The sequence below is a fragment of the Hakea prostrata genome, chromosome 9 (genome assembly GCF_041222555.1).
Source record: "Hakea prostrata isolate BN-2017 chromosome 9, UWA_Hpros_2, whole genome shotgun sequence".
NCBI lineage: Eukaryota > Viridiplantae > Streptophyta > Magnoliopsida > Proteales > Proteaceae > Hakea > Hakea prostrata.
This window is the reverse complement of record NC_142608.1, coordinates 17,445,946-17,465,131: the sequence shown is the minus strand read 5'-3', so window position 1 is coordinate 17,465,131 and position 19,186 is coordinate 17,445,946. Positions and strand designations below refer to the sequence as shown.

The following is a 19,186-nucleotide window of genomic DNA, read 5'->3' as shown; positions in this document are numbered from 1 at the left end:
AATGGAATAGTAAATGGGCCGAAAAAAGTGCAAATGTGCAGCCCAACACTTCATGGGGGTTTGGAGGGACCCAACGAGGTATGGGTGGAGGAGCCATCTTGGGTGGACCGAGAGTGAATCACCCAACTGGTTCAACGAACCAAATCGGAAATCAGACCAATACTTTCGGTCGAAACCCTAAAGAGGTTACGGGAGCTACAACGACTCCGGCTTCTTCGTCTTCTTCAAAGGCGAAGACTGCAACTCCAACTAGTATTGGAAATCGATCGAAGTGGCTGACGCTGGAAGAAATGAAGGTAAAGATGGACAAAGGACTTTGTTTCTGATAATGCCCCCTACTCGAAAGGACACTAGTGTCCATTCAAACAGCTAAAGGTACTGTTAGTCCATGACAGAGAAGCAACAGAGGACTTCGCGAAAGATGAAGAAGCAGTCATTGAGACAGAAGAACTGGTCGAAACTGAACCGATGGGGGTCGAACTCTCTCTCACTTCATTTGCAGGCTTCGATACACCGCATACTATGAAGTTCCGAGCACAGATCGGTAATTCTATAGTGTCGGTTCTAGTTGATTGCGGGGCAACTCACAATTTTATTGCACGAAGCTTAGTTGAGCCTTTGGGATTGTGAGTGGAAAGCATTCGATCCTTCTACGTGGAATTGGGAGATGGAAAGAAGGTGAAAGGGCAGGGGTTGTGCCGTGCTCTTCCGATCGAAATTGAAGGGGCCATCTTCATCCAAGATATACTTCCTTTTGATCTGGGTAGTGTGGATATAATATTGGGAGTCGAATGGTTATCTTCACTTGGCAACATCCGCAGCAATTGGAAGACACAAACTCTGCAATTTGAATGGAATCAACAACAGGTGAAATTAATAGGGGATCCTTCTTTGCTTAGATTAGAGGTTACTTGGGGCCAAGCTTGGTAGACTATTCGTGCGGGAGGTGAAGGGTTTTGGCTGAAACTCATGACAGAAAATGCTGCTTCAGAAAATGACCATAGGGAAGAAGTGCAAATATTATTGAGAGACTATGGGGACTTGTTTACAGAACCTACTGAGTTGCCACCACAGAGGCTGTACGATCATACCATCCGGCTGAAAGAAGGAAGTAACCCACCTAACATATGACCTTACCGTTACCCACATTCCTAGAAGAATGAAGTAGAGAGGTTGGTTAGAGAGATGTTAGGAGCAGGATTAATCAGGCCGAGCATTAGTCCTTACTCCAGCCCTGTTTTGCTGGTGAGAAAGAAAGATGGAGGATGGCGATTTTGTGTTGATTATCGAGCACTCAACAAGTTAACCATGCCTGATAAGTTTCCAATACCGGTCATCGATGAATTGCTCGATGAGTTAGGAGGAGCAAAGGCGTTCAACAAGTTGGATCTCAAATCAGGGTACCATCAAATATGCATGGCTGAAGGGGATATCGAGAAGACAGCATTCAGAACTCATGACGGACATTTTGAGTTCCTGGTAATGCCATTTGGGCTGACCAACGCCCAGCCACATTTCAAGCACTTATGAATGAGGTATTCCGCGAACACTTGAGGAAATTTGTGTTGGTATTTTTTGATGATATATTGGTGTTTAGTAGGACTATGGAAGTTCATTTGCAACACCTTCGAATGGTTTTTGACTTGTTAGTGCAACACAAGTTAGTGGTGAACAAGAAGAAATGCTCCTTTGCCATGACTACAATAGACTACTTGGGTCATCTCATTTCAGTAGATGGAGTAGCTGCAGACCCGAGTAAGATCAGTTGCATGTTGGAGTGGCCAATACCTAAGAACCTTAAAGCATTGCGGGGGTTCCTAGGGTTGACAGGGTATTATCGGAGATTTTTGAAGGATTATAGGAAAATTGCTACTCCCCTTACTAATCTGTTGAGGAAAGATGCGTTTCACTGGGATACTATGGCTAATTCAGCCTTTGAAGCGTTGAAAGTAGCCATGACTTCCATTCTCGTGTTGGCTATGGCTGATTTTTCTAAGGAATTTGTAGTGGAGACTGATGCATCGGGATTGGGCTTAGGAGCTGTGTTGATGCAAGAGGGACATCCCATCGCATACTGGAGCTAGACACTCTCTCCTCGAGCTCGCAGTAAGTCTGTATATGAAAAATAATTAATGGCTGTAGTATTGGCGGTACAAAAATGGCGACATTACTTGCTGGGATGACACTTTAAGGTGCGTACTGATAAAAGAAGCTTGAAGTACTTGATGGATCAGAAACTCATGGCAGAAAATCAGCAGAAATGGATCATGAAACTATTGGGGTTTGATTTTGAGATCATATACAAACTGGGGTGTGAGAACAAGGCTGCAGATGCATTATCCCGTAGCACAGATGAAGATATCCGACTAGCCAACCTTACAGCAGCAGTTTGGGAAGGAGGGGAGGGATTAGAAGAAGAGATACATACTTCTCAGCGGTATAAAAGTGTGGTTCAATCACTTTTGGGGGGCTCGACAGAATTTCCACATTATTAGCTGAATAAAGGTACACTTTTTTATAAAGGAAGGTTGGTGATTCCCGAAAATCAACCTATATCCCTAGACTTCTTGAGGAGTTTCATTCTACACCATTTGGGGGCCACTTAGGATCCCTACGAACTTATAAGAGATTGGCTGCTGTGGTATATTCGGTGGGGATGAAAAGAGCTGTTAAAGAATTTGTGGCTAGTTGTGATATATGTCAAAGGAGTAAACACCAATCGATGAAGCTGGAAGTATTGCTTAAGCCCTTACCTATCCCAAACCAGATATGGGAGGATATCAACATGGATTTCATAGGTGGACTACCAAAAACTAAAGGAGGGGACACGGTGTTTGTGGTGGTCGATAGGCTCTCTAAATTTGCACATTTCATCTCACTTGTTCATCCATACAGGGCAAAGGATGTGGCTGTGATATTCAGCAAAGAGGTAGTCCGATTGCATGGGTTTCCCCACTCCATTGTATCTGATAGAAACCACGTTTTCCTAAGCAATTTTTGGACCGAGCAGTTCAAACTGGCAGGAACTAAACTCAGATTCAGCAGTGCTTATCATCCTCAATCAGGTGGTCAAACTGAAGTGGTAAACCGCAGCTTGGAGATCTATTTGCGTTGCTTATGTGCTAGGTAACCGCGAAAGTGGACCACTTGGCTTTCTTGGGTGGAGTATTGTTATAATACCACTTATCATTCAGCCACTAAGCTTACTCCATTCCAAGTGGTATATGGACGAGCTCCTCCAACTCTATTAAGGTAGGAGGGAGACGCTTCCAAGGTGAATGAAGTTGATGTGTACCTTCGGGAGAGAGATATCATTTTAGACGAGCTGAAAAACAACTTGCGGGTTGCACAGGAACGTATGCAGAAATCAGCAAACTAGCACTGTAAAGAGGTTTCCTACCACGTTGGGGAAGAGGTATTTCTTAAACTCCAGCCATATCACTTTAAAAAATTGGCCAAGAGGCCTAATGAGAAGCTTGGACATCGATACTACGGACCCTATCAAGTTTCAGCTCAAATTGGACCCGTTGCATACAGGCTCAATCTCCCAGCTGATTTGAAAGTACATCCCGTATTTCATGTCTCCCAACTAAAGAAAGTTCATGGTAATAACATCACCACACAACCACTACCTTCATGCCTTACGGAAAATGGAGAATTACAGTTGAGCCGAGAGGAACTGTTGGGGATACGCTATTCCTCCCGGGGTAATTTAGAAGTGCTGATCAAGTGGAAGACTTTACCCTCCTGTGAAAATACTTGGGAAGACTTTAGACAGTTACATAAAGAGTTCCCAGATTCTCACCTTGAGGACAAGGTGAAACTTATGGGGGGAAGTGCTGATGAGCTCCTAATAACCCACGTATATCAAAGGAAGAATAAGAGGAGAAGCAGCGGAGCAGCAGCAAGGAGGAGCAGAGAGACAGACCTTTCGGGGACAAGTGTCATGAGGTTATTGGGCAGCATCCATAACCGAAAGCAGAACAGAGGAGCTGCCAGGTGGCACTGAAAGATTGGGGGAAAATGGAAGTTTGTTAGCAGCAGAAGAGCTGCCAGGTGGCACTGAAAGATTGGGGGAAAATGGAAGTTGGTTAGCAGCAGAAGAATTAAGAGGGGGGGGGGGTTGGAGGAGAAAAGGGGGAGAAGAGGATAGAGCAGCAAGCTCTGCTTGCTAGGAGAGGGGAGTCTCTCGGGCATGGTGGTAAGACTACAGGGAGTCTGGGATTATGTAATAGGGAGTAAATCCTATAGTTAATCGAATGCTATTTTCATTCCTAGAATTGAATTCCATTTATAGTTATTTGAGTGAGCTGTAGATGGATATTTTTAACAGAATTATTGAATGAATAGAGTTTCATTTGTTGCTGACTAAATTGGTTCTTTTGAAATGGCTGATATATATCTCTGGTTATCATTGAGCTTTCGGTAGAACAAGGAACTGATAAGAGGGTCTTATCACACCCCCTCTCCATCTTCTTTCTCTCTCGGTCCCCTGTCTCCCCTTCTCTGATTTGCACCAGTTTGAAAGAAGAAAAAGAAAGAAAAAAGAAAGAAAAGAGAAGAAAGAAAAAAAGAAAGAAAGAAAAGAAAGAGAAGAAAAGAAAGGAGAGATCCAAGAAAGACTGCCCAAGATCCAGCTCAAGAAACCTAGAAATCTCCCATCTCTTGTTTCGTCCCTTTAATCTTCCCAAAAATCTTCCCTGACCACCCCAAGCTACTTTTGTTAAACCCTTGTCATGCCAAGATCAATCCCCACTATCTTCATTCAACCCTAGGGTAAATTTTAGTTTCCCAAAATCATCCCATGGGATATTGTTAAAACCCTAATATAATATCTCACAAACCCTTTCATAGCTGTTTTCGTAGGGTTCCTTGTTACCTTAAGTCAACCCATTAATTTTTTGTTAATTATTTGCCGGTTCAGTAAGGAGATTCTGGAACCCTAAATTATAGGAAGTAATTTAAAGAACCCTTAACCCTAGAGTTGGGTTACATCAGTTGTATTACATATAGACATATACAGAGGTCTACTGAAATTCTTAATTTGACACTATAAGTACTCCTATCACTTTAGCATACTTAGAATAGAACTCGAACTAAAGCAAAAGTTGGATTCATAACAACTAATCTTATGTATTAACATCACCCCTAAGTTTATGGGCTTTTAAGTTAGGCCCATTATATTAATAAACCCCAAATAAAAGCGCCTTTAAAACCTAGCTCTGGGCCAAAATAAAGTTTTTTGAGGTCCAGTTAACCCACTTGGACAATCTTAATTGCATCACGGTTCCTTAGCTCTGAGATAGTATTCCACAAGGCTTGGCTGTTTTCTGGAAGATACATTGCGTCTCCTCCAGCCAAAGAGTGAATCTTGCATGGGCTGCTATGATTTCCGTTTTTCTATTTCAAATCATTTCATGTCTTTCGCCAAATATTCGATGTAATCATTATATTACTCAATTAATTGGCAATTTGAGATTTATAGATAGGAATCACTTATGGTAATTGTCCAGTTAACCCACTTGGACAATCTTAATTGCATCACTTGTACCTTAGCTCGAGATAGTATTCCATGAGGGTTGGCCGTTTTCTGGAAGATACATTGCGTCTCCTCCTGCCAAAAAGTGAATCTTGCATGGGCTTAGTCAATTCCTTCCTAAAAGAGCTCCATAGATCCTCCTCTCAGTCAATTCTAGAATGCTATTCAGTGGGCATTCTTTCTATGCATTGAAATTGCCATGTGCTGTTTGGTGTCAGGCTTTATGAATGACTTTCAATTCCATGATTAGAACCAAGGAACGACATTTCACTGGGTATCGCCGGTTTGCTACCCAGCAAAATTTCGCCGAATATCGCCGAACTGGCGAGAACTTCAGAGCCAAGACTGCTTTCTTCTTGATGGTTCCATTCAACCTGTCTTCTGTCTTCTTCTTTCTCCTCACCCATTTTGTGGTTGCAGTTCGAAGCGATAGGGACGATGACGACTTCTGTGATAGGTCTCATTCGTCGTAATGGCTTCTGTTTCTTTCTCTTTCTCTCTTTCTTTCTTCTTCTTCTTCTTCTTCTTCTCCTTTCCGGCGAAAGTAGCAGCGGCTGCTACTGCTTGTCTTCCACTTCAACGATCCGGCAACGACGAAGGTAAAAGGGTTTTGATGCAGTAAAGAAAAAAAAAAAAAAAAAAGAAATTGCGATTTTCCGGCAAAGTTTTGAAATTTCGCTGGAAAATCATAGTTTCGTCGGAAAATCACTGCAAAATCTTGAAATTTCGATTTCGATGCCTTCTTTATTTCGCCCACCGGCAAACTGAATTTTGGCGAAATTTGCCGATATTTTTTCCTTGATTAGAACATAAGTTGTTCTGCCTTTAGAGTGCACACATCTGAGTTCTCCACTATCATTCCACCAACGAGTAGATAAAAAATCTGGCCATGAAAATCTTGTTGAAATACTGTGACTGAATCATCAAAACTTCTTGAAACCTTGGGGACCACTGTATAACCCCTGGATTTCACCTTGGATGAAATTGCAGTTTGGCCAAACCGTGGAAATCTAAATGCGCTGATTCAATGGTTGTCCATGTTTCTTGCTTTTGTGCCTTCCCTCACATTAGTATTCTTAGCTCCCAAAGCCAGGTTTTCATTAGATATGTTTTTTCTCTTGGATTAATAAAGAATTCATTAACCAGAAGGAGAGAAGAGAAAGCGGGGGGCTACTAATTCTAAAATTCTATGGGTGGGATGGATAATATGTGGGATAGTTATGATTTGTAGGGTAGGACAAGGAGACAAAATTGGGATCCTATGGGTTGATAGGGAAGGAGAACGGGATAATTTGGATTGATAAAGGTAGGGTAATAATTAATTTAAATTGATTTGGGTTGAAAAGGAACAAATATAAAATTATATGGGAAAACTCAGTTAACAAAACCTAAATGGGTTGGGTTTAATAGGGAAAAGGGAAAATTTAGGGTTTTAACAAAATGGTATGGGGTGGGAAAAGATCAGGGTTTTGCAAACCTAAAGTGAAGGGAAGAACTCAAGGGAATAATGAAAGGGGGAAGGGAAGGGAAGGGAAACCTGCAATTAGGTGTGGGAAGGGTATGAGACAAAGGGATAAGAGACGTGGGTTATTATAGGGTAACCTATATGTTAGAAATCAAGCTCTAAGAATGAAATCGGTAGCTGAACTGAAAAAGAAAGCAAGGGAGAAGGGAAAGGAGAAGGAGAAGAAGAGCAGCCTGTGATTCTGGATTAACTTCCTAGAACCACAGGTTGGTGTATTTGTAGCCTTCAAACTCAAATTACAACTTGAGAGACAGGTAACCTTGTCTTCTAAAAAAGGAAACAAAATTATATGTAAAGGACAGAATAAACTGACAAGATTCTACTTGAAATCGAAATTATGAAAATAATAACAAACTGAAAATAGAAACTAATAGAAACTAAGCAGAAATAGAAACTCTGATTCTCCAAAAATTGCACCAAGACTGCTTCTCCAAAATAGAAACTTCTTCGAATTAGAAACTTTTGCAACTAAGACTGCAGCTCCCAACCTTGCGCACCAAGACTTGTGCAATTCTCAACATTATAATTATCTAGGAAGGGGAGCTTACGGCTAGGGGATGGAAGGATTCTTGCGGCCTTTCTTTCTTCTTCTTTTGTTTCTTTCCCCCTTGTAATTCTGCTGCAAGAACCATAAAATAAAGAAACAGAAATTAAAAGGGGGAAAAAGGGTGCCATAGGGTTGGGGAGGTGGGGGTCTAGGTGTTGCCGCAAGGGTGCAGGAGGGTTTCTTGGCTGCTTCTGGGGTGCGGGAGGGGATGCTTTGCACAAGTAGGAGGGAAGGAGGGGGAGCGTTCTTGGGTGGATCGCAGGTTAGGGGAGGGCTGTACTTACTTGTTGAAGGCTGTAGATGCTTGCTGGAGTTGTTGGTTGAAGGCTGAAGATGCTTGCTGGAATTGTTGGTTGAAGGCTGAAGATGCTTGCTGGTATTGCAAAACTGAACTTAGAAGCTTTGAAGAATGGAAACTTAGACAACCGCAAGGTCCCCCTCAAAGAAACCCTGTCAATATCGGTTGGCTGCAATACTCTCAATAATTTTATTCATCAAAAACTGATTAGGCATGAGAATATATAGCCTTTCCAAGACTCCAAAGTAAACCAACTTCAAAGAGACCTAACTTGACTCAACTGGGGAACTAACTCAACTATAGGTTTATAAGTTAGGAGACCCTTTACAAATAAATAACAGCCACACATAAATAAAAGAACATAACCTACAATACAACAACAACAACAACAACAACAACAACAACAACAAGCCCTATCTCAACTAAATGGGATTGGCTACATGGATTCTTGCCTTCCAATCAATTCTGTTTGAGGCCATACTAGATACAAGGCCTAAGATGTGCATATCCTTTCTCACCATTTCTCTTAAGATTATTTTAGGTCTACCCCTAGTTCTTCTAGTTCCTTTAATTTGGATTATATCACTTCTTTGTACAGGGGCATTTATAGGTCTTTGTTGAACATGGCCGTGCCACCTCAAATGACTTTCCCGAAGTTTATCACTGATGGGAGCAACTCCTAGACCAGCTCTAATATGATCATTCCTGATCTTATCCTTCTTAGTTGTGCTACTCATCCATCTTAGCATCCTCATTTCTGCTACACTGAATTTATTTATATGATTCTTTTAACAGCCCAACACTTTACATCGTACATCATAGCTGGTCGAATGATGATCTTATAGAATTTTCTTTCAAGCTTTCATGGATTACATCGATCACACAAGATCCTGGATGCACCTCTCCCCTTCATCCACCTTATTTTAATTTTTAAGGAAACATCATCCTCTATATCACTTCTTTTATTTATGATTGAACCTAAGTACCTAAAAGAATCACTCTGAGGAATCTCATTATCGTCAAGTTTTACCACCTCATCGTCTACCCGATCATGACTAAGGTTACAAACTAGATATTCTGTCTTCGTTTTGCTTAATTTAAAGCCTCTTGATTCTAAAGTTGTTCTCCATGATTTTAACTTGGTATTGATCCCCACTTGAGTCTCATCTATCAACACAATATCATCTGCAAAAAGCATACACCAAGTGACCTCGCATTGAATGTCTTCGGTTAATTCATCTATTATAAGTGCAAATAAATATGGGCTTAAAGTTGATTATTGATGTAGCCCAAGTGCCCAACTATAATTGAAATTCATTACTTTTTTTTTTTTTTTGGATGATTAAATAATTCATTTCCAAAGAGAAGGAAATACAATAGTACAAGCGATAAGCCTGGACAAAGCAAGAAAAATGCCTTATCTAACAAGCAACCTAAGAGGCATTGAGACTAGCAACTACAAGAGCAACAACTAAAGCAAACTAGATACACAAGCATAAGAGACCCAAGCCAGAGTAAAAGAGAATGAGCCAAGCAACAATTTAAGGCATCAATAATGGCAGACTTGTTACACAGCACAAGTGACACATAGCCAGACTAGAAACAACCATGGAAGCGTATCAAAGGGGCCCAGCTGAACCTTTGCAGTCTCCCAATCCATCGGAACAATTGGAAGCCTTCCTAGTAACAAAGCACAAGGACCAACGCACTAGCACCATAAAGGCAAGGGATGCAAGGGAATGCAGTATCGTAAGATTGGGAAAAAGAACGAAGAGAGCTAATAAGATTCGAAACAAAATGGAGAGTTCAAAAAACGATAGCTTACAAAGCTTTCCCCCAAAGCCAAAGAAGCCATCAAAGGAACCCTCATCAAATCGGAGCAAACCCTGAAATAGGAAGGGAAGAGAAGGAGAAACAAAGTGAGAAGAGAATCTGAATCTGAGTTCGAATTTGATACGGAGAGAACAACAACTAAGGCTCTCAAGCGTACCCCCAACACTAGAGAAGCCAAAGAGGAAAGAACCCTCAACGAAGATAAGCCGAGCTCAAACAGAAAGGGAGATAGGAGAAGAAATAGAGAGCGGATATGAGATCGAATTTGAGATTGGATCCGATTTGGAGAGAATAGCAAAGATACCCCTCAGGACTACCCCCCAATGCCTAAGGAGCCAATGAGACCGGAACCCTCGACAAACACAGATGAACCTGAAATGGACCAGACACGCTCAAGTTTTTTTTTTCTTTTTCCGAGTAGAGGACAGAGGCCGCCAGAGGAAGAGAAGAGATGAGGTGGAGAGGAAGATTAGATCGCAGAAACAGAAGGAGAAGTGGAAAATCAAAGGGAAAACAAGATCAAGATCAGCCAACCTCAGGAGAGAACAGTGAGAGGAGGAGAAGCAAAGGGAGGAGAAGAGTGAGAGTAAGAAAGAGAGGAAGAGAGAGGGAGAGAGGGGAAGGAGGCGGAGAGACGCATAGAGGAGGACCGCTAGCATCTCTCCGCCTCCAGGAATGCCGGACGGAACCTAGAAGTCAACTGCCAGCTTCAACTTCTTCTTCTACTTAGAACCCTAGCAAGACTGAGATTCAAGAGTCAAGGAGCTTCTGTTCGGAGGCGAGTAGGCCTAGCAGCAACAGCCGCAGCAACGACACTTGATGCTTCTAAGTTTCAACAGATCTGAAAAACGCTTGAAGCTTCAGATCTCCGCCCCCGCCTTCGAATCAGATTGCCTTACTTCAGATCTCGACGCAGATCCAGGGCACAGATCTTTCTTCGATTTTGAGAGGCTTGTACCGAAACTCCGGCAGGGAACGAAGGAGAGGAGGACCGGAGGTGAGGTTCTTGTCAGAGTCACCCTTCGTCGATTGTCGAACGTTGCCCTTTGCAGTCACCTTAATCGTCCTGAAATTCATTACTTTGTTCCCCATTGTTCCTACACTTGTCACTGAACCATCATACATATCCTTAAGGACCTTAACTATGTCTACATATTTACTTATAACACTTCTTTTCTCTGGTACTTGCCAAATTAATGCTCTAGGAATTCTATCATAAGCTTTTTCTAAGTCAATAAATACCATATGAAGGTCTTTCCTACACTCTCTATATCTTTTCATAAGTCTCCTAATTAGGTAAATAGCCTCCGTTGTAGATCTTCCTGGCATATACCCAAATTGGTTCTCCGTAATTGTGGTTAAGTGTCTCAAACGGATTTTAGTTACTCTCTCCCATACTTTCATAGTATGGCTCATCAGCTTGATGTCCCTATAGTTATTACAACTTTGAATATCTCATTTATTTTTGTAAATTAGAACCACGATGCTTCTCCTCCATTCATCAGGCATTTTCCATGTGCTCATAATGTTATTAAACAATTTAGTCAATCAAATTAACCCGCAGGTTCCTAAGCTCTTCCATACTTCTATTAGGATTTCATCAGGACCTTGTGTCTTGCCTAGTTTCATCCTCCTTAGTGATTTTTTTTTTACTTTGGACATCAAAATTCTTTGCAAATATGTTTGAAAATTGGTGCCTTGGTGAATGGTGTAATTGTTTGAATCACAAATGCTTGAAGCATGCTCGTTTAGTAGACTAGAGAAATAGATTTCCCATCTTTTCTTAATGTCCTCATCACATATTAGTACTTTACCATCTCCATTTTTAATACATCTAAAATGGTCAAGATTTCTACTCTTTTTATCCCTTATTTTAGCTATCTTATAAATAGGTTTTTCCCTTCCTTCGTGCCCAACTTATTGTACAACTCTTCATACTTCTTCTTCCTTGCTTTTCTCGCAATTTTCTTAGCTTCATTTCTAGCTAACCTATACCTTTGAAGATCATCAACATCCTTAGTTCTTTGCCATGTCTTAAAACTAGCTTTCTTATTCCTAATGGTAGTTTGAACCCCACTATCTCACCACCAAGTCTCTTTATAAGAATGAACTTTTCCTTTTGATTCACCTAGGGCATCTTTAGCCACCTTTTTTATACACATAGCCATCTTATTCAACATCGCATTAGTGTCCCCCTCAAAATCCCACTTTCCTTGTTTGGCTACTTTCAAGCACTCTCCTTTCAAGTTCTACCATCTTATCCCGGGATAGTTAACCTTGCACCTTTTATGAGTTTTTGGGGTTAGACACATATCCAAGACCACAAGTTCATGTTGCGTAGTTAAGCTTTCCCTTGGTATCACCTTGCAATCGTTGCACAACAATCTATCATTTTTTCTAGTTAGGAAGAAATCTATTTGGCTTCTATGATGTCCACTTTTGAAGGTAATTAAATGCTTCTCTCTTTTTTTGAAGTAAGTATTTACATAGATTAATCAAAAGCAACAACAAAATCTAAAATTGAAATCCCTTCCTCATTCCTCTCTCTAAAACCATATCTTCCATGTATACTCTCATAGCCTCTTTGATTTTTTCCAATATGTCCATTTAGATTATGATAATCTTTTCCCCTTGATGAATTTCTTGCATTAATCCATCCATATTTTTTCAAAATTCTAACTTTAGACTTTCATCCGATCCTACTTGAGGTGCATATGCACAAATTATATTTACAATCTCTTTCTCCATTACAAGCTTGATAGCAATAATCCTATCACCCGCTTTTTTAACGTCCACCACATCATTCTTAAAATCTTTATCCACTATTATACCTACTCCATTTTTATTATTTTTATCCCTAGTATACCAAAGCTTAAAGTCATCCAGCTCTTTAGCTTTTTTACCCTTCCATCTAGTCTCTTGAATACAAGCTATGTTAATCCTTCTTTTCCTCATAACATCTATCAATTCTAATCTCTTACCTGTTAAAGATCCTATGTTCCAAGATGCCAATCTAATCCTACATTTTTGGACTAGCTTCTTTACCTGCACTCGTCCACAGCGCGGGAACCCTTGCCTACTTATTACTGCATCCAACGCTGATGCGACGAGTTGCTTACAGGGGACACCCTAGCTAATCCTTGGCCACTTATCACTACACCAGAGCCATAGTGAAGCGCATCGCTTCTTTTGTCGGGGACCACTTTAGCATAGCATTTATCATATAAGGTTGAATCCATGAAAAAGGGTTTGTGGCTAGATTTTTTTCGATGCCGGCTGCCGACTTGACGCACCAACCTTCCTCATTCACTTGGGCTTGGGATTGGTAGCAAAACACTGGCGGAGTTAAAAGAACACAACTTATAATAAAAGACCTAATTATCTGTAAGAGTCCTACTTAAAAGAAACTCTCTATGACATAAGAACTCAACTACAAACTCAATCTAAGAATTCAAAACGTAAATGGACTTAGGAAATAAAAACAAAAATTCTGAAATTAAAATAATCATCTAATTAGGGCTGAAAAATGACCAAATTGCTCCTATAGGGGTTTGGCCTGCCTTGAGTGCGCCATCTTGGTTAGGCCTTGGGCCCAAACTAGGGTTTTGACAAGGGGCTGAATTCTAGTTCACATCAAAGGCACTAAAAGCCAAGGCCAGAGAGCCAACACAAAACAAGGAAAAAGTTAATTTTTCCTATTTTTCTTCTTCTTTATGGAAGACTTGAACTCAACTACAAATTCTTTGCTGAGATGGTGGCTTCCTTTAGTGGAATGGTTGCTTCTCTTGCTACCTTAGAGTGGAGGAGAAGGGATGTCTGTGTTCGAGGTTTCTCAAGGCCACTTATAACCTGAACCACAATCAAAGTTTGGGGGGGGGGGGGGCAAGGGATGGTTGGGAAGGGGAAGAGGAGGATGGGATAAGCCAAGAAGAGAGGGAAGGGGAGGAAGAGCAATGAGCTGGTTCAGGATGGAGGAGAGGGAGGGAAAGGGAAGGGGCTGGGAGGACGAGGGGGTTGGGCAAGGGTAGGAGGAGGGCCAGGGAATAAGAGAGGGCGAGGGAGGCTTGGCCAAAGGAAGGGGGGAGAGAGGAGGGGTCATGAGGGAGGGGGATGGGTGGGAAGAATGAGGGACAAGTTGCGCCAAGGGAAGGTAGGAGAGGGGGTGGGCCAGAAGAGAGGGGAATTGAGGCCTAGAAAGTAGAAAGTGGGGGAAATAATGGGCTGGACTAGGGGAGAGAGGGGAACTAAAGAAGGGTGATGGGAGCTTGGATCGAGAGGGAGGTGAGCCGGAGAGGGTTAAAGGGGATAAGAGGTTGAGATGTATAGTGGGTGGGCCTAGGCAGGGAAGGTGGTGAAGGTAGAGAACTTGGGCAGATGGAGAGTGAAATGGGACAGGCCAAATGAGGGAAGGGGGGAAGAGGAGGCACACAAGTTAGACACTTGGGGGGTGGGGAGTGAAGAGAGAGAGTGGAGGAGGAAGGGGGAAGAAGAGGTCGTTGGGGTAGGGGTAGGGGTAGGTGTAGGTGAAGGGGAGTTTTGTATGGAGCTTAGCAAAGATGTAAGGGTGAAGACAGACGATGACACAGGGAGGGGTTGCAGAAGAGAGCTGGGGGGGGGGAGATAGGGATGGAGGAAGGGTCAACATTGTCTGAAAACACAACAAACCGATTAGGTCAAGCAACGCTCAGAGCTGAGTTGTCAACGGTTTGGTTGGAGCACTAGTTGGCGGCATGGAGAGGAGTCAGAGGCGGTGGTGGGAGGGCTAGGGGTGGGAATGATTGAGTGAGTGGTGTGGTCAGGGGGACAGGAGTGGAGGCTGTGGTGGCAGGCGTGGGCTTTGCCACTATTAGATGCACAAAGGATATTGGGGCCTGTGGGAAGACGGTGGGGGTGAGGGGTTAGGCAGAGGGGGAAGAAGTGTCTGGTAGTGGGGCTTTGATGGTGCAGTCCGGCAAAGATTGACCAAAAACCTTGCAAAGGTTGCAACAGTGGAAGATTCTCGAACTGGAGTGGCTGCTCAAACCCTCTCCCATGCTCATCCAGATAAGCACTGTGACAGGCAGCAGATTATCTAGGGAAACGTCAACACAGATAGAGGTGAGTGAAGGATAGCCTCTCCATGCTTTTGATTGTTGCATCTTGATCCATGTACAGAGGCTGTCTGATCATTGAACCGGTTCAGCTTAGCCAATCTGTGGGAGTCTCGGCAGTGCTATCCAAAGGGGGAAAGATTTGTGGTCGATTTTTCTTAGCTGCAGTTGAGGGTTCAATTGTCTGAGAAAGAGAGATTTAAGCCAGTTGACCAAAGGCACCCTGCTGAGCTCATTCTTGGTGTCTTTGATGAACAACTTGAAGATGAAGACGCCATTGTTGAGGAGGAACATGTGCAGCTCCTTGAGCCTTTCACTGCTTTAGGAGGGAGGGTAAGACAATTGGAAATAGGGCCTCGCACCAAGAAAATGATCGATGAGGCAGGAGCTTTTAAAATTTCGGAGAGAGAGAGGAGGGGGAGAAGGGAGGTGAGAAGGATTGGGGCTCCGGTGAGGATGGGAAAAGGGGGGGAGGGGATGGGGGGAAGGCTCAATCATTGTAAGGTTCAACAATAAGGACTGAGTTAGGCAGCAGATTCAGAGCCATGTTTTCATTAGATATGTTTTGTGTTTTTTTTTTTTTTTTTTTTTTTTTTTTGGGGATGAATAAATATTAATTACTAATATGGTTATGCTTACTGAAAAAAAGGGAAAGGTCAATATGGTGAATCGTATAAATTCAGAAGGTTTTGAGCAGTAGATATTTTTTCTTTGCTTTTCTGTGTTGGATGTTCTAATACTCTCATCATCCCCATCATCATTTACATATATGATTAATGGACAGACATACAAGTTATCCCCAGATATCCTTCTAGCATTCTATCATCAAAAAATTAAAATTGTTAAAACCAGGGTGTAAATTGAGCAAAAGAACCACCATATTCCTTGGTATGTAAAGCCCAATTGTCCGTTAATAAATAATAAGCAACACTTTGATCTATGATGAATGTGGCTAATAAATGGACCAAAGTTTTTATGCACAGCCATGGTTGTCAAGTTTCAACTGTTGGATGGGGTTGGGGTTGGGGAATGTTAATAGCTTAATAGCACATCCCCCTCTCTCAATGGTTGAAGGAATGATCGTCTACGTACACGTCCGTGCATAAATTCTTTTGCCAATAGAAATGTAGTTAAATAACAACATCCAATCTTCAAAAGTAATACAATCTCAGTTGCCATGGACTTAAATCCTCCTGATTGAGCCTCTGTACCACCTGCAATGCATCTATATCCAAGATGAGTGGTAGTAGCTTACCATATTAAAGTCCTATAGGTTCCTGAATCTCTTGTTTCACTTCTAAAGCTTCTCCAACTTCCTATATTACGAACTTAAATACTTTTCTGTTTTTATTGCTGAACTTCCATGTTCAATAAGTATTTTCTATCAATCACATTTGTGAATATTCTTTTGACTAAATACTTATCTAATGTTTTGCTTGATATTATTTCTGATAAGTTCCATTTCTTGACTTTCAGCCGTTTCATGAATCAGTACTTTTTACTGATTGCCTGCCTCCAACTTTGGTCCTTAATTACTCCGGTAAATCCTGCAAGTACGTGGGGTCCACTTATATTTATTTTTGCAGTCTCTGCAACAAAAGAGGCCTGGGATGATTATAATAGATATCTCTCAGACAAGCAAGCAAATGAGAAAGAAGTGTGGGTTGTAAAGCAAGGAGTCAAAAAACTTGTATGGGACCTCCTTACCAATCCTCTTTTCCACTTTGTATGGTTTTTCTTACTCTGTATGCTTTGCTGGAGCAATAAAATATACTAAGTTACTAACATTATCTTGAGTTTAAGTGGGCTAACTTTCCAAGTGTCCGTTGTTCTCTGCTTTTTACTTTTTGTGGTTATATTTTCTATTGTAACTTGGTTCTTCATGGTTTGCTGATTTGCTTTGACTTATTGTCTTGACTCTCATATTACAAACATTCTTCCTCATTCTGTAAATCCATCTTATGAAATTTAACCATTTGTAGGTCAATCATGCTCAGAAACGAAATTTTTTTCCCTCCTGTTTCTGTTCTAGATTTGAAATTTATTAGCTTAAAATGGCAGAGTAGCAAATTGTCTGGAAATAAATCGCTGTTTTACTGTGTTATCAACAAGTCGGAAGATCCATACACGTTATTGCTTTTCAACTGGAGGAAAGAGAAAAAGACGTATGTGTTGTTATACTCGTATCCATGGTACTAAATCTTGTAAAATCGCACTGCAATTTCAGCAAATTTTGGTAATTTTGACCTCACTAAAATGAGATGGTGCATCAAAATGGACCATAACTCAACTGAGATCTCGAAATTTCAAAAAATTCATTTAGAATCTCTGGAATTTTGAAAATTAATTTTGGATCCCACTTTGAGGGATGTACTGAGTCGATTTTTGTGGATGACATCTTCTTGTGCTTAGCCCACCAGCTGTACATGCTACTAGCGGCATCATGACTTGTCACAATTGATCAAGGGGTTTTTTCACACATTGGTGATCCATGTTGAACAGTAGGTACTCAAAGAACAATGCACGTTAGTTCCATCAAACTTTTGGAAAGTACTAAACAATTGTATTAATACTTTAGGAGAGTATGATGTGATGATGTCCATGAAAATTACGTACTTAGTCATTATGAATCTTTGACAATATGTAATAATGATTCATTTCATTGCTATTAGAAACTTTAAATTGCTTATTCTTTATGGTCGTGAGTAGTTGGCCGATTTATAAATGCAATAGCATACATTTATACTGCCAATCAAGGGTGAATACTAAACACCTATTTTGATAACTATTTTTGCAATATGGTCATTTATTGTCTTACTTCATATCGAAGGAATTAGAAGGACTATGGTTAGACCTTAGACCTAGATAACCTTAAGAGAATTGGTAGAAAGGATATCCATACCTTAGGACCTGTATCTAGTTTGGCCATAATAGAGCTGACTGGAATTTGGAAAGCAAAAATTCATGTAGCCAACACCAATTTATTTGGAAAGGCTTCTTGTTATTGTATCATTTGAATGTCTTGATATAGCCTAAAACAGGGTTTCCATGAATCAAATTTATAATTCAAGAATGTTTAGATGTGTGGAAGTACATTCAGATTTGACTGCATAGAAGCAAGCAAGAATGTGAATCCAAAAGACCATAGTGGGTTGCTTTTAACCAAACTAGCCATGAAGATGTGTTTATAGGCCCTTAAAATAGGTTGCCCAACAAAAACCAGACCCCAAAAAATTGCCAAAACCCACCGAAATATACCATTGAAATCTGGCAGACCTTGTACTAGATTTAGGCAAGATTTTGACCGAAATGTCCATATCTCAGTCATCTTGTAAGGGTTGAGATACTGAGATGAGATGGGATCTTGAACTATGGCTGTATCCAAAAATGGGTGGTATTGACATTGTGAAAGGAGTCAAGGGTAAGGACTTGAAGCGAAGCTCCTCTTCAGAACTCAAGGTTATCATTCTGATGAGAACTTTTCTGCATCAGAACTGTACGAAAGAATGTGTTAGGACTTAGAAGTCAAGGCAGTCGTTGGACTAATTCCTCTCTGTTGTGATAAAAAAAGGGATTCTTGGTTCAAAACCAGAACAGAATGGACACCTGTTTCCTAGAAATTTCATTGTAAGGTATAATGGTGGTTTATAATACTATTTTCACGTTAGTGGGTTTACGTGCAATTATATAAATCCTGTCCTTAGTTTTAAATTTTAATTATGCCTAGCTGCCACTTTATAAATAAATATACACCTCATGGTTAGATAAGGAATGTAAGCATGGAGCTGGAGATTCTGGAATATGTCAACCTTTGAAATGCTACTGAACATAGTTTGAAGATTCATTGCATTTTGGTGTTTTGGTCAGTCCAAGATGGCTGAAATTAGTGAAATTTCACCAAAACAAGATTTCCCAATGGTTTGCTTGACCTTGACCTTTTTTTTTTTTTTTTTTTGAGGGGAGGGGGGGGGGGGAGGGAGGAGGTGACACTAATATGATGTGGAATGAGATGGCTATGTGTATTCGGAAAGTGGCTAAATATGTCATAAGTGAATCAAAAGGAAAGCGCCATTCTTGTAGAGAGACTAGTGGTGGGATGGTGTGGTTTGAGCAACCATTAAGAATGAGAAAGCTAGCTTTAAGACATGGCAAAGAACTAAGTATTTAGAGGACCTACAGAGATATAGGTTTGGCTAGAAATGAAGTTAGGAGAAGTACGGAAAATGCAAGGGAGAAGAAGATCAATATAATAAACTAGGTACGAAAAAAGATAGCTAAAATAAGGGATAGGAAGAGTAGAGACCTAGACCATGTTTGATGTATGAAAAATAATGATGGTAAAGTACTAGTACAT

At 41.0% G+C, this 19,186-nt stretch overlaps 1 protein-coding gene across 5 annotated transcripts in view; it reads left to right on the top strand.

The window, feature by feature from the left end:
- Positions 1 to 19,186, top strand: part of ALA2 (aminophospholipid ATPase 2) — a 113,746-nt gene that overhangs the window by 7,752 nt on the left and 86,808 nt on the right. For all 5 annotated transcript variants that reach the window (XM_089167718.1, XM_089167717.1, XM_089167715.1 and 2 more), the window contains exon 3: positions 16,309 to 16,522. In XM_089167718.1, the coding sequence (XP_089023844.1) occupies positions 16,309 to 16,522 (214 nt within the window). The remainder of the gene's footprint in view (positions 1 to 16,308; positions 16,523 to 19,186) is intronic.